Source organism: Rhinolophus sinicus, linkage group LG13 (genome assembly GCF_036562045.2).
Source record: "Rhinolophus sinicus isolate RSC01 linkage group LG13, ASM3656204v1, whole genome shotgun sequence".
NCBI classification, from domain to species: Eukaryota; Metazoa; Chordata; class Mammalia; order Chiroptera; family Rhinolophidae; genus Rhinolophus; species Rhinolophus sinicus.
Window position 1 is genome coordinate 28,949,655 of NC_133762.1, and position 14,584 is coordinate 28,964,238.

At 51.9% G+C, this 14,584-nt stretch overlaps 1 protein-coding gene across 7 annotated transcripts; it reads left to right on the plus strand.

Moving 5' to 3' along the window:
- Nucleotides 1-728: 728 nt before the first annotated feature.
- KCNS1 (potassium voltage-gated channel modifier subfamily S member 1) lies at nt 729-9,787 on the plus strand. 7 transcript variants are annotated; one of them, XM_074317436.1, is made up of 6 exons: nt 729-931; nt 1,535-1,695; nt 1,816-1,921; nt 2,625-2,894; nt 3,172-4,214; nt 6,782-9,787. In XM_074317436.1, exons 4-6 carry the CDS (start codon nt 2,834-2,836, stop codon nt 7,250-7,252), a joined length of 1,575 nt encoding a protein of 524 aa, XP_074173537.1. In that variant the 5' UTR covers nt 729-931; nt 1,535-1,695; nt 1,816-1,921; nt 2,625-2,833; the 3' UTR covers nt 7,253-9,787. The 7 variants fall into 7 exon arrangements, with proteins under 7 accessions (XP_074173537.1, XP_019605299.2, XP_074173535.1 ...); XM_019749740.2 differs by having other exon boundaries at nt 1,535-1,921; XM_074317434.1 differs by having other exon boundaries at nt 1,816-2,894.
- Nucleotides 9,788-14,584: the final 4,797 nt, after the last annotated feature.

Here is a 14,584-nt window from a genome sequence, read left to right on the forward strand (position 1 = left end):
AATATTTGTCAAGTAGGAATCCTTTCTTGTAGCTGAATCCTAATCTCCAGCACCTCTCCCCAACCAGGCACACAACAGGCACTCAATAAATGCTTGTACATTATGCAATACTTACAAAGCTCTTAGGCACAGTTGTCCTTACCCTCACTACCCACTCAGAAGGTGGGAATGAGGAACCCATGGGCAGGTGGGCAGGTGAGGAGACTGAACTTCAGGGGCAAAGGGATGTGCCAGGCTTCACAGCGAGCAGGGGAAGAACCGGGTCTTGACCTGCTCAGGCAGAGCCTAGGACTCTTTGTGGGGGCCGGGTGTGTGTGTGGGGGGGTGTGGGGGGGTGGGGGTGGCGAGACCATCTTCTCCAACTCCCTAATGCCGATGCCCTCCCAGTTTTGGAGGTGAGTTCAACCCCGGGTCCACAACTCCTAGCGAAGAGCCCTGAGTGAGTCACTGGGCCTCACCTATAAAATGGGAAACGTGAAGACCCTCTCCCTGTGGAGTCTGTGTCAGCAATAACTTAGAAGAGTCGCCTGAAACAAGGTGCCTGGCACGTACCAACTTAGGAAGCTATTGTTCCTTTGTCAGAGAAGCTCCGGCTGAAGTCCTTCTCTAGGGGCCCCCCCTCCCCTAAATGACCCCTCGGTACGACCCTGGCTTGGAGGAATGCCCCGTCTGTTGGGCCCTGGCTCCAGGTCCCCCCACCCCCAACCTAGTCAGTAATAGAAACCACAGCCTCCTGCCGCGGACTGCCTCCCTCCCTCCCTCCCCGGCAGCGATCGATGCGGCCTCAGCTGCGGGGGACGGAGCAAGACAGGGAAGGAGGGGGCAGCGGGGCCTCCGCAGCAGCGAGGCTTGGCGGGGCCGCCGGGGCAGAGAGCAGCCCCGGTGCGCCAGCGGCTCCCCAACCTCGGCGCTTTCCGAGCGGCAGCGACAGGTAAGGGGCCTCCCTCTGGGAGGGGCGTGGTCTGGGGAAGGGGAGGGGGCAGCGAGAGTGGGAGGCGGAGGATGCCACCGGTTTCCGGTGCCTGTGCCCCTTTCATGAGACCCCCCAAGGAGGCAGCAATGTGGGATGGCCATGCTTTGGGGCTGGTCTTGTTTGTGCATCTGTAAAATGGGATTCGAAAACCTTCCTGGCAGGGTTGGGGTAGGGCTCAACTCAGTGAAAAGTACGTTGCCCAGTGAAGTGATCAGCACACAGTAGGTGATCAAAATAAGTGTGGAGAGAGTCTTGAATCACAAAACCTAGTTGCCGGCATTGCCTGCGCCACGGTCTAGCTCCATAATTTGGAGCAAATCACTTAATCTTTCTTACTGATACTCAGATTGTTGATGGGGAAAGTTTGAATTAATTCTATTCTCCCATCTCATAGAGCAGGAAGGTGAGTTCCAGACAGAGAAGGAGATTTGCATATGGAGCAGCAGCTAACGGGGTACTGGAACTGGGGGAGAAAGGTCATTTTTTGATGCCAAGTCCAGGCGGAGGGTAGGAGTGCAGCTGTAGCACACACGTGTTCAGTGTGCCGAGTTTATATTCCAGGGACTGTGCTGCTGATAAACATCTTGCCTCAAGTAACCCTCAGAATCTCTCATGGAAAGGATGATGGTCCGCAGTGTACAGATGGGGAAACTGAAGCTCAGAAGAGGGAATGGATCAGCTCAAGGTCAACAGTAAGCGGCAGACTCAGAATTGGAACCCAGGTCTGACCAGAGAGACATGCAAAGGATTAACATTTACTGAGCACCTACGGTATGCCAGGGCCTTTACACACATACTCACAAAAACCCTTCACCTGAAGTGCTATTGTCCCCATTCTATAGATAAGAGAGTGAAAGCCCAGAGCCGGAGGAGACTGAGACTGGTCTGCGGTCACACGAGTGACAGAGCTAAGGATGAAACCTCGACCTGCTTAATGCCAAGCGCAGGGTAAGTGAAGGGCAGGCCGCTCGCTCCTTGCTAGGCACTGGGCCAACTGTTTTATGTGCACTCACTCCCCCTACAGCCCAGGGAAGCAGGCATTACTGAATCCACAGTGCAGATGACATTACCGAGGTCAAGAGGTGAGTCACTGGTCCTCAGTTCCAGCAGGGCTTAGAAACAGTGGGCAGTGGCAAGATCTAACCTTTCCTGAGTATCCACTAAGGCTGAGCCTTCCAGAACCTACCTTACTCCTCCACTCCTTGAAGGCAGGTGCGATTCATTGTGCCCGAAACTGAGACCTGGAGAAAAGTAGCTTCCTCAAGGCGCCAGGTGCATCTAGGGTGGAGAGAAACCCAGGTTTGCCTGACTCCAGGAGACAGTGAAACAGGTGGATAATTTCCTTAACCTCTTCTGGGAGCCAGGCCCAATAAAGACATTAAGTTCATGTAACCTTTTTAACCAGTTTGGAGGTGGGTATTTTTATCTCCACTTGACAGAAGCTCGGAGAGGTGACATGACTTGTCTATGGTCACATAAGAAAGGCAAAGTTCAATGTGATTGACTCTACAGATAGTCTAAGCCAATGGCTCCCATGCCTCAGAATCACCCTTCAAGCTTCTTAAACACAGACCGCTGGATCCATCCCCCGAGTTTCTGATTCAGCAAGTCTAGAGTAGGCTGAGAATTTGCATCTTTGACAAACTTCCAGGTGATACTGTCGCTGCTCGTCCAGAGAACACACTCGGAGAACTACTGGTCTACAGTGATTCTCCCAGCAATCCCAGGTGGTAAATAAGTATCACTATCCTCGTTTTGCTGCGGACCAAACAGGGTCAGAGTGCTGGAGTGTCCGAGATCCCACTGTATACTTCTGGGATACGAACATCCAAGTTTGTCTGGAAAGGGGAGGCATCCTGTATGAACACACTCCCAGGTGCCAGGACATCCTGCCATTCAACCACTTTCATAATCCTCCAAGGTAGACACAGCGTTTGTTTTATGCCAATGAAAAAGGGATGGGGAAGGCCAGTGATTTGGCCAAAGTCCCTCAGTTGTGGAGTGAGGGCTAGTGAAACCCAAGCCTGAGTCTTGAGTCCAGAGAGTACTTGACACCTAGGAGCGCCTACTGCATGCCAAACGCTTCACACAGAGACTCCAACACCCCTAGCTGGTGGATGGGGCATAGGATTTGAACTCAGTCTTCCTGCAAGGGAGGTCTGGGGATACCCCTCAGTGCGCCCCTCCCGTGTCCGCAGACCGTTGCACTGCAGCCATGGTGAGCGAGTCCCCCAGGGACGACGCCAGAGTCCCCTGGCGGAGAAGCGACGAGGCGCTGCGCGTGAACGTGGGCGGCGTGCGGCGGCGGCTCAGCGCGCGCGCCCTGGCGCGCTTTCCGGGCACGCGGCTGGGCCGCCTGCAGGCCGCGGCGTCTGAGGAGCAGGCGCGGCGCCTGTGCGACGACTACGACGCGACGGCACACGAGTTCTACTTCGACCGGCACCCGGGCTTCTTCCTAGGGCTGCTGCACTTCTACCGCACCGGCCGCTTGCACGTGCTCGACGAGCTGTGCGTCTTCGCCTTCGGCCAGGAGGCTGATTACTGGGGCCTGGGCGAGAGCGCGCTGGCCACGTGCTGCCGCGCGCGCTACCTGGAGCGGCGCGTGGCGCGGCCGCGCGCCTGGGACGAGGACAGCGACACGCCGAGTAGCGTGGACCCGAACCCCGGCGAGATCTCCGACGTGCAGCGCGAGCTGGCGCGCTATGGCGCGGCGCGTTGCGGCCGCTTGCGCCGCCGCCTCTGGCTTACTATGGAGAACCCGGGCTACTCACTGCCCAGCAAACTCTTCAGCTGCGTCTCCATCGGCGTGGTGCTCGCCTCCATCGCCGCTATGTGCATCCACAGCCTACCTGAGTACCAGGCCCGCGAAGCAGAGGCCGCCCTGGCTGCGGTGGCCGCGGGCCGCAGCGCAGAAGAGGCGCGCGACGACCCTGTGCTGCGGCGCCTGGAGTACTTCTGCATCGCCTGGTTCAGCTTCGAGGTGTCGTCGCGCCTCCTGCTGGCGCCCAGCACGCGTAATTTCTTCTGCCACCCACTGAACCTCATCGACATCGTTTCTGTGCTGCCTTTCTATCTAACGCTGGTGGCTGGGGCGGCTCTTGGCGGCCAGACTGGCGCGGGCGGCGAGGAGCTCGGCTACCTGGGCAAGGTGGTGCAGGTGTTCCGCCTCATGCGCATCTTCCGCGTGCTCAAGTTGGCGCGCCACTCCACTGGGCTGCGATCGCTGGGCGCCACGCTCAAGGTAGGGCGTCTGAGGCCGGGTTGGGGGTCACGGGGGAGCGGGTGTGACCATCGGGCAGGTTAGCAGGTGAACTTACAAGCCCTCTGTGTCCAGGCACACAGTGAATTGAAACGACATCCTTTGTGCCAGGCACAGGGTTAGATACCTGTTGGACATTTCAGGCCCAGGCTGACCTTCCCAACAGCCCTCCCAGGAAGGGCTTCTGGTTATCTCTACTTCCCAGGGGAGAAAACAGAGACAGAGCTTTGCTGGTATTTATTAAAAAAAAAAAAAAACAACCAAAGACAAAGGTCACGTTTGATCTATCTGTCAAACACCAGGTAATACAGACCAGAAGAATATGCAAAGCAAGATGCTTACTGGCTTCTCCACTGAACCTTTCTTCTGACATTATCAGGAGCACAGCTATCATAGGTCACCCTTAATAGGCCAAGTCTAGCAATCGTTCCAGAGCGAACACTAAGTACTGATTCTGTGCCAATTTCATATCCGTTATCGATTTCATCCTCAAGACAACTTCCTCAGGAAGATGCTATTATTTATTCCCTTCCCGTAGATGAAGAACCTGAGGTCGGAGGGTTGGCTTTTTTAAGCCTGGTTGCAATGTATTGAGCACCCTCCTTGTGCCATGCCCTGCACTGAGGGTGAGTCACTGCCCTGGGGAGCTTGCCCTTAGGCGGGTGAAATTAGCCTGGTTTGGGGCGAGAGGATATGTGAGCAGCTTGGACAAAGGCCAGAAGAGAGGACAGATGAATGCTGGGAGGGGAACACGGAGGGAAGGGTACCAGTGGATAAGGTTAAGGAGGTGAGTGGGACAGGGTATTGAAGGGCATGAACTCTTGGCCCGGGATTTTGGACTTTATCCCTAGGGAATAGGGGAGCCTATGAGGGATTTAAGCAGGGGCAAGTATTATTGTCATCAGTTTGCAGATGTGGAAACTGAGGATCCAGGAGGTGACAGGACTTGTCAGTGATTCCTCAGTGAATAAGTGGCAGAGCCTAGAGAAGAACCCAGCTGTGCCTGACTCCAGCACCTCATGTTCTTTCTCCTAAAGCCCCATGTAACCCTGCTAAGGATTCCTAGAAGGTGCTCGAATTTCCCTTCCACCCATGGCTTAGTAAAACCTCTCCTCCCCATATATATTTTTAAATTTTTATTGGAGAATGTTGGAGAACAGTGTGCTTCTCCAGGGCCCATCAATTCCAAGTCGTCCTTCAGTCTAGTTTTGGAGGGCACAGCTCAGCTCCCAGTCCAGTTGCCATTTTCAAGGGGCCGCAGCCCACCATCCCACGCAGGAATTGAACGCGCAACCTTGTTGTTGAGAGCTCACGCTCTAACCAACTGAGCCATCCGGCCGCCCCAGTAAAACTTTTGCACCTCCTTATCGCAGGGCAGCCCAGGATGCTGGGTGCAGGCAGGGTTACCCGGGCAGAATGCTAGGGCGCTGCGCAGGTACAGAGAATTTCATTAGCCAGATGCCCTGAACTCAGCAGCTCTCCAGGGACGATTCCTCCACCCAGAACTCTGCCTTGCGTCCACCATACAGGGAGCCCGATGCTACCAGCCTTTTCTGCAAGGAGAGAGAAGAGTATTGATGGAGGCTGCCAAGGTCGAAGACACAGGTGTAGGATTCCAGATGAGCGCCTTGCTACTTAAAGCGAGCCCCTGGCAGCAGCAGCTTTCTCATTAGCTGGAAGCTTGCTAGAATTGCAGAATCCTGGGCCCTACCCCAGATCTCCATCCTCAACTGAATTCTGCCCTTTCAACAAAATCTCTACATGATTCCTCTGCATACTACAGTTTGGAGGCCCTGCTCTAGCCTAGGGGTTCTCAGCCTCTATTAACATTTGGGGCCAGAACATTCTTTATTGGGGGGCTGTCCTGTGCACTGCAGGATGGTTAGCAGCGTCCTTAGCCGCTACCCACTGGGTGCTGGTAACACACGTGTCCCAGTTTTGACAACCAAAAATGTCTCCAGACATTGTCACATGGCCCCTGTGGGGGCTGAATTGCCTGAGAAACACTGCCTTAGAGACAGAACAAATATACACACCCCTAGGCAAGTGCATTCAGTGGGTGGTCTGGGGAGTGTGTGTGTGTGTGTGTGTGTGTGTGTGTGTGTGTGTCCGTCCTCTCAGCTTCCCTGAGAGCCAGAAAATATTTTTGTACTTATCAGAAATGCCAAAAGTGCCTGAAACCAACTCTGCATTGTGGAATATAAACTATGGTTCTCTCTTGATTCGGCAACAGTGTAAAAATTACAAGCTTTTCATTAACTGGCCGGTGCCACCAGTGACTCCCACATTAGAAGAAACAACTGTGGCTCAGCAGGCACCTTGGACAATGGAAATTAGGCCTGTGTTCAGCTCCAGGGAGTTTTGCTGCTCATTGTAGTTGAAAGACCTTAGTTTGGAGTCAGGGGACCTGGGTCTTGGCAGCAGCTCCACCTTGCTTTGTGACTTCGAGCGTGTCCTTGCTACTCTGAGCCTCAGTTTCCCCATATGCCCAGGCCCAGGCTGTAAGCCCACCACCCAGCGCTGACTTGGCTTCGTACGTTCTCTTCCAGCACAGCTACCGCGAGGTGGGCATCTTACTGCTGTACCTGGCCGTGGGTGTGTCCGTGTTCTCCGGCGTGGCCTACACAGCCGAGAAGGAGGAGGACGTGGGCTTCGACACCATCCCGGCCTGCTGGTGGTGGGGCACCGTGAGCATGACCACCGTGGGCTACGGAGACGTGGTGCCGGTGACAGTGGCTGGCAAGCTGGCAGCCTCGGGCTGCATTCTAGGGGGCATCCTGGTGGTAGCCCTCCCCATCACCATCATCTTCAACAAGTTCTCCCATTTCTATCGGCGCCAGAAGGCTCTGGAAGCCGCCGTGCGCAACAGTGACCACCGGGAGTTTGAGGACTTGCTGAGCAGCGTTGATGGGGTGTCAGAGGGGTCTCTGGAGACATCCCACGAGACCTTCCAGGAGGGAAGGTCTGAAGACCTGGAGGCCTCGGACCCCAGTGGGCCTCCAAATGCTCCGATTTATTAAAACCAGGGTTCCGTGTCCCCCTTCCCACACGCCTACAGTCAGCTGCAGCAGAGATTCTTCCCCTGCGTAAGTTCTTCATGGTCGCATGACTGCTCGGGATCACTCACGCTGGCCTGAGAAGTGACACCCAGAGGCTGGGTCCCTTCCTCCAAAGGCCCAGGGCAGGATAGTGTTACCCTAGATTGTGTGAGCCTGGAAAGTGACCCAGAGACCTTTATAAACAAACCTCCAAGCCATCCAGGAAGCAGCATGAGCAAGAGGGAGAAAGCTGAAAGGATGCTAACAGTTCCTAAGCACCTGCTGTCTGTTAACCAGATCATATTTGGTCCTATGTTGCAGGATAAGAATTATCCCCATTTCACAGTGGAGCAAACTGAGGCTCAGAGAGGTGCATTGACTTGCCCAGATGTCACGCAACTAGGAGTCAGGTTTGGAATGTGTGCTTGTTGGTCTGCCAAAACAATGTTCCTCCCAACCTGTCAGTCTTCTGCCCTCACAAAGTTCGCGTGGGGTTTCCGTGGGTTCATGGATCCCTGGAGTTGATCCTTAGAGTTAGAACCCTATGTTAGAGCTAGGGAAAGGACCAAACGGGATTCAGATATAGGAGCCCTAGACCTCAGCTGTGGTTCTTTTCCAGGAGCTTCCAACAGGAGTCAGCTCTCCAAGGTGAGGTCTGGGAGGAAGGAGGAGGGAGCTGCCTCCTTAGCTGATGTGCAAGATTTGCTAAGCAGGAATCCTGTAGCTTCCTCCCAGGGCTGGCTTGAGATACAGATAAAGGGGCCCTGGCCTGAGACCTGAAGTCTAGACCCAGCTATGGGACCTGATATGTGAAACAAGTCCTTGCCTCATCTCCGGATTTCAGCCCATCTGTCAAATGATCACAGTCTGGGCCCAGAGGGAGATGAAAGCCAAATGGAGCAGCGGAGGCACTGATTTCAAGCTAGCTTGGCTCTGAAATGTTGGTGGCAAGGAGCTGCCAGTGCATGGACACCTGTCCCCCCACCCTGGGTGCCCCCAGTCTGACCTTGGCAGTTTCTGTCTGCCCAGCAGGCAGACCTCCAACCGTACCTTGAGTTATCATCCAGACACATGCTCGAGATTCCCGTCCCTTTTGGCCAGCTCCAGCCCCCTCCTCCTTGCTGGGGGCATATCTCGTATGCCCACCTACTGAATCCTCTGCTTGCTAGAAAAGTTGGGAGGAAGGGTTCCCATAGCCCTTCCACATACTGTCGCCAGCACTGTATTGTCATTGCTGGACTAGCTGTTCGTCCCATTACTCGGAGCTTCAAGATGGATGACACTGGTTGAACCCAGGCCCGGTGTGGTGTAGGTATTTAGAAAATGTTGACTAGATCAACCAGTTTATATGGCTAGTGTGCGCCGAGCACTGGGGAGAGAGAGGCAAGTGCCAGGGAGAGACCTCGCCCTTAAGAGAGTGGCGGTAAGAAAGAAAAGGAGGTCCTTTCCCTTTTGCCGCCCTCTTCCTCCTCGCTTTTTGAGGCTTTTACAATGATTTCCTTGTCGAGTCTTCATTCACTCCTTCAACAAATATCCACTGGAAAAGTCATAAGCTGGCGCTTCACCTGTGGCCTGAAGACGGGTTTTGTTTAGCGAAACAGTATTTTTAGAGTGTTTTAAAACTTTGAATGCCTTTGGGGGAGGCATGCACTCTACAGTTCCCGATCGCGCCCCCGCCCCCCACACACAGCCGCTGCTGTGTTAGCCCCACCATTTCTCAGACTTACTTTACCCACTGGCCTGTGATTTACTGACTTCTTACTAGGTTCGAGAGAGACAGTGTCAAGCAAAATATATAATCCTATATCCCTGTGTCCTGAAGCTTACAGACTAGTAGGGAGACAGATTTTAATCCAATAATCACATAAATATGTAATAATGAGCTCCCCTAAGTGTAGGGAACTATAAGCGTGTATAATGTTGTAGGGACCATTAACCGAGGTCAGAGAAGACTTTCCTGAGCGAGTGACAATTGAACCTGCCATCATATGGGTAAACAGTAATTAGCCAATGGGGGTTCCAGGGAAGCAGTGTATTCCAAGCAGAGGGAACAGCACGTGTGGAGGCCTCACGTTTTACACAGGGCCTGGCACGTAGTAAGCTCCACATGTAGATGGATTCCCGTCTCCAGATTGGAGCAGAGACTGGAGCTAAGCCAAGGGGCTGCTCATGAATTGACACGTATGTGCACCACCAGCCCTCCTGCACGTTCACCTTGTCACGTCCAGGTTCAGCTCTGCACAGGTTGGGGCACGGACCAGGAGGGCTGCATGCACCGCCCTTAGGGTCTTATTGACCATACAAAGGAGCCAGTTAGCTTCCAGACATTCTGACCCCACAGACAAATCCCTAAAGCTGGTGTGGGGAAAGCTCCGGGGGGACTCGTCTGGCTTGCATCCATCATGAGGTTGTGTGTGGTCCTGGCAGAAAAGCAACAACTCACTCCCACTCCCATGTAGCAGTGAAAGCCACTGTGCAAATAAAGAGGCTGGGCCCACAGACCTGTTTCTGCCTGTATGGAGCTGGCTGCCTGGCGTAGTTTCTGGGTGATGGGGAAGGGTGGGGTGATGCATGGAACGACCCAGAATCCACATTCTCTGGTTCCAATCTTAGATTTGGCACAGGTTGCAAGTGACAGGAATCCAGCTGGAACTAACTTGGCCATAAAGCGTAATTCATTAGCTTCAATAATTGAAGTGATGAACAACTGTTAATAACTAGAGTTCTTTGGCTACAAAGCAACAGAGACTGACTACCTTAAGAAAAAAATGAATTTGTTGGAAGGCGTATTAGTTTCCTGTGGCTGTCATAACAAATGACCACAAGCGTGATGCCTTCAAACAACAATTTATTCTCTCACCGTTCTATAGACCAGAAACCCCAAATCAAGGTGTCAGCAGGGTCACACAGGGCCACACTCTCTCCAGAAGCTTTAGGGGAGATGCCCTTTCTCACTTCCAGTGGCTGCTGGTATCACTTGGCTTGTGGGTGCATCACTCCAAACTCTGCTTCTCTCATCATGTCACCCTGTCCTCTGTGTGTCAAATCTCCCAGTGCCTCTCTCATAGGACACGTGTGATGGCATTTAGCCCCCCCCCCCGATAATCCAAGATGATCTCATCTCAAGATCCTTAATCACATCTGCAAAAAGACCCCTTTTCCAAAGAAGTAACATTGATAGGTTCCAGAGATTAGGATGTGACCATATCTTTGGGACCGCCATTCAGCCCAGTATGGGAGGGTATTGGTGAAGTTCACCCGATCAAAGAGAAAGCTGACTGACCAGGCCTTGGGAAATATAGGAATGAGGGGAGCTGTAGGGACCACAGTTGCAGAACCCAGGAACCTTGCATAGGACACTGTCAGCCAAGTAATCTGCCTCCAATCACCTTCCGGCCGTGGGTCATTCTGCTCACAGTTCCAGTCCCAGGAAAGAGGCTGATTTACCTAGCTTGCGTCATATCCCCTCCCTTGGTAGGGATGGAGGGCAGGGGACCGGGATTAACACCCAAAACAGATCAAATGGAATGGAAGAAAGGTAGTTACCCAAAGAAAAGGTCATGGGATAGCACCAAAAAGGGGAGGGATGTTAATAGGCAGAAATAGTAGCTGTCCATTACATTCCAACTCGTGGCTGCCCCAGCACACCATGTGCTCACACCTCCCCATACACACATTTTATGAATGTTTCTAACAGAAGGAAACGATCCTGTATATAACCAAAAATACAGTTTCGCTCTCCAGGCCCAATTAATGTGATTTAATCAACGCAGTGGTCAGTTTGATGTCTTGTGGAATAGGGAGAATCGGGGAATCAAATTCTTTCTGATGCAGAGCTGGAAGAGAATGGAGGGATCCCTGAGGTGAAGAGTAAAGGAAAACTTACCCCTTCCAGCTAATAGAAAATGCATCCAGTGGTTTCTGTTTCTTGGAATAGAGAATAAAACCAGCAGAGGCATATTAGCACCAGGCACTGTAATAAGGACCACATGTCTAACAGCAGCTAAAATGGGAATTGCCACTTGATTAAAATAACCCGCAGTCGTTTTCCAAGCCCCATCTAATTTTGCACCCACCAAATGGGAAATTAACGGGGTTGAGATGGGAGTCATCGCCCTACAGGGTCTTCGGTGGAGGCACTGATCTGTGCAGCCTCTCCAAATACGTGGCACTGTTGTTGAGTTTTCTATTCCCAAACAGTTGCTCAATTGGATTCTATTGGCCTTTTATATTATAATGGCCTCTGTGGGTCAGGGAGCCAAGTGGGGATCTTTTCCAAGTATCACTCAGAAATGAGATAAAGGACAGCTTTGGGATCCCATTAGACCTCCAGTGACAGGGGCAAAGGTCAAATAAACACTATTTTTCACATGACCGGTGGACGTCCAGTGGACCTACTCTCAGACCCAGTAAATTGGTATTAGCTCAAAGCTTCATCCAAGATTCTCTGAAAGTTTTGGGTCTTTCCCTTTCTTCAGTCCCCAGTGACCCTGGTAAGCTGCCACAGGTCTTTCGAAGGCAAGGAAAATGTTCCCATCACGCTCTGCAGCAGTGGAGCAGAGCCCTTCCTCAAGGGCAGGTAGTGTTGTCTCCTTCAGAGGTCTTTCGTCCGTAACCGAACTCGAGCCAGGGTGGTAGTGGTGCTCTAACATGGTGGTTCAAGTCGGGACTTTTTTTTTTTTTTTTGCCAGGGCTAGAAAATGTTTCTGGTTTTTGTGTTACTTTGTTTTGTTTCTTATGTTTTGTTGGTTGTACACATCAAGTAAGACTTGAGTGGTCGCCTTTTTGGGGCCCTCCGGCATGCGATCCTGCCTCATTCAGAGACCGCCGAACATGACAATGACCATTCCCACTTAATTTCTGAGGGTTCATTGTGGATACCTGGCCTCCCACACCTCTGCATTCTTCCTCCCTTTTGATGGCAGGGAGCTCCTCCACCTAGCACTCCCGCCCAGGCTTTCCTCAAAGCTAGGGTCAAGTGCTCTGGGCTCTACGAGGGCCGTAAGTTAGAGGTATCTCTGGGAAGGAGGCACAACACATACCCAGTCCAGCATCAGAAATCTTTGAATCCCTTCCTCTACAGGATGCCAGGGGATTTGGGGCCTTTAAATAAAATTTCGCGTGGGCCAGTGTTTGGTCCAAGTCTGCAATGGCCAACCCATCAGTTGTTAGAACCCAGCCAGCTCCTGGCTCAGGCACAGAGGATGCAAAACCCACTAGAGGATCAGCTTGGTCCAACATCCCATTTCCCCTTCCTTCATCAAGCGCCACAAAAAATCCTTTCCCACGAGTATGCCCCAAATTTCTGATGACATCAGTTAACAAGTTTCAGCACTTCTGGATGGCTCCAAGATTCCTTCCTACCCAGAGTCTGTTTTTCACCCTCTAGGTCAAAATAGATCCCCATCTTCCAGCTAAGCAGCCTTGAGGGGTGGGGCAAGCAGGCTTGTGGGGACTTTCTCCAGTAAGGAGGGAAGGGGGCTGCTGCCACCCAGAGTTTTAGATTGCCTCGGATTTTTCCCATGTCCTCTCGTTTAGCCATTCTACTTGTCATACTCCCACTCGTCTGTCAATGCCTAACTTCATCAGTGTAGCAGGGCTGTGGACTCAGCAATCTGCCTAATCCCTTGCCAACTTTGGTTTTGAAGATCTCAGCCCTACTGCACGTCCGAAGAGAATCTTTCACCATGGTCAGAGAAATGCTCTCCGTTTCATTCCGGCCCCCGCCCCCACCCCAGTTATGTTTGGCCTCGCTTTGTTAACTTTCCCTTTACATTATTCGGTGCAGTTAGAAATAAGACATTCTATCCCTCGGCCTGGGCAATCCTCACCGCCTTAAGATTGGACTGTGATAGAAACAACCCGCTCTCTACGAGTCACCCCCTTGTGGTCATTAACACAGGAAGTAGCCCTTGCCCACTGCGTCCCATGGTCTGCTGGTGTCTCAGGCCAGAGCACGAGCAGCAGCCTCGCTGTGTCTTGCCTCGTGACAGCTCAGTCATTTTTAATACCCACATTTCCTGGAGGACATGTTGCTGTGACTCCCCTCTAGTTCCAATTGCTGCATCAGTCAGGTGTCTTTCGTTGCAAACAACAGAATCCAACTCTGGAAAACTGAAGCAAAAATGACTGCATTGGATAGATATCGGCTAGGATCAAAGCAAAATTAAACCGCCAGGCTCTGAGAAAGATAGCAGTGAGGGTGACACAGGGATGGAGGTAGGTAGAGCCCGTGCATCCCCTCTCTAGGGCACCGCAATTCAAGTGACCCTGTGACAACTGCCTCCATTTTATGTATCACTCTGCTCAAGCTAGGAATTCCTTGAAGACTGAGTCTAAATGGACTGGTTTGGGTCACATGCCCATCACATGCTGGGGGAAAGATGGAGGAATATCACGGATGGTCTCACAGGACACAGACAGCAGAGGAGTAGTTCCCTGAAGAAAAAGTACAGCAGGTCCTCAAATAACAGCATCTCGTTCAACGTCTTTTCATTACCATGTTAGTGAGATGCCATAGGAACTTTCCTCTTGTTGATACCAGTTTGCCTGTGGTAACACTGGTTTCGGTACACGTTATTTCCCTTAAAATTGCAGAACCTAGCGACGATGTTAAGTGAGGTCTTACTGTACTTTGTGTTGAGATGTAAATGAGGTTTGCTTTAGCATCAGGTGCTTTTATAAAAAACAAGTTTCCCACCAACATAAGTGTCCAGTGTGATGTATGAATCTGGTGCTGGATGCAGGACAATTTTTTGTTGGGCGGACTGTCTCAGAATGCATTGCAGGACATCTAGCATCCCTGCTTCTGCCCCTTAAATGCTGATAGGGCCCTGCAGTTCTTGTTACAATGAGAACACTCTGACACATTTCCAGAACACTTGCAAGTGGGCAGTACTGCACACTATGAGAATCACATACCTATGCCAGGGCTGTAGTACTATGTACTTCAAAGTCTGAGACAAAATGAAACCACCTAAAAGGCTCTGCATGGTGGCTGACATATAAGTGCTCAGTAAACGTCAATTTATTAGGTTGGTGCAAAAGTAATTTTCAACCGCAATTACTTTTGCACCAACCTAATACTTCGTCTCTCCTGCCCTCCTCCTGGCCATAGGGTCTCAGTCTGATCAATAGGGAGCATCTGTCGTCAACCCTGGCAACAGGAAGGAAGGTCCGCTGAGTATTTCAGGGAGCGAGGTGAGTAAATCAGGCAACAAGAAACACATCACTTCCACTCGCAGAAAAGTGGGCAGAATAGCATGAATCATACCAATAGACTGTAGAACTATTCTATGAAATACTGTAGATCAG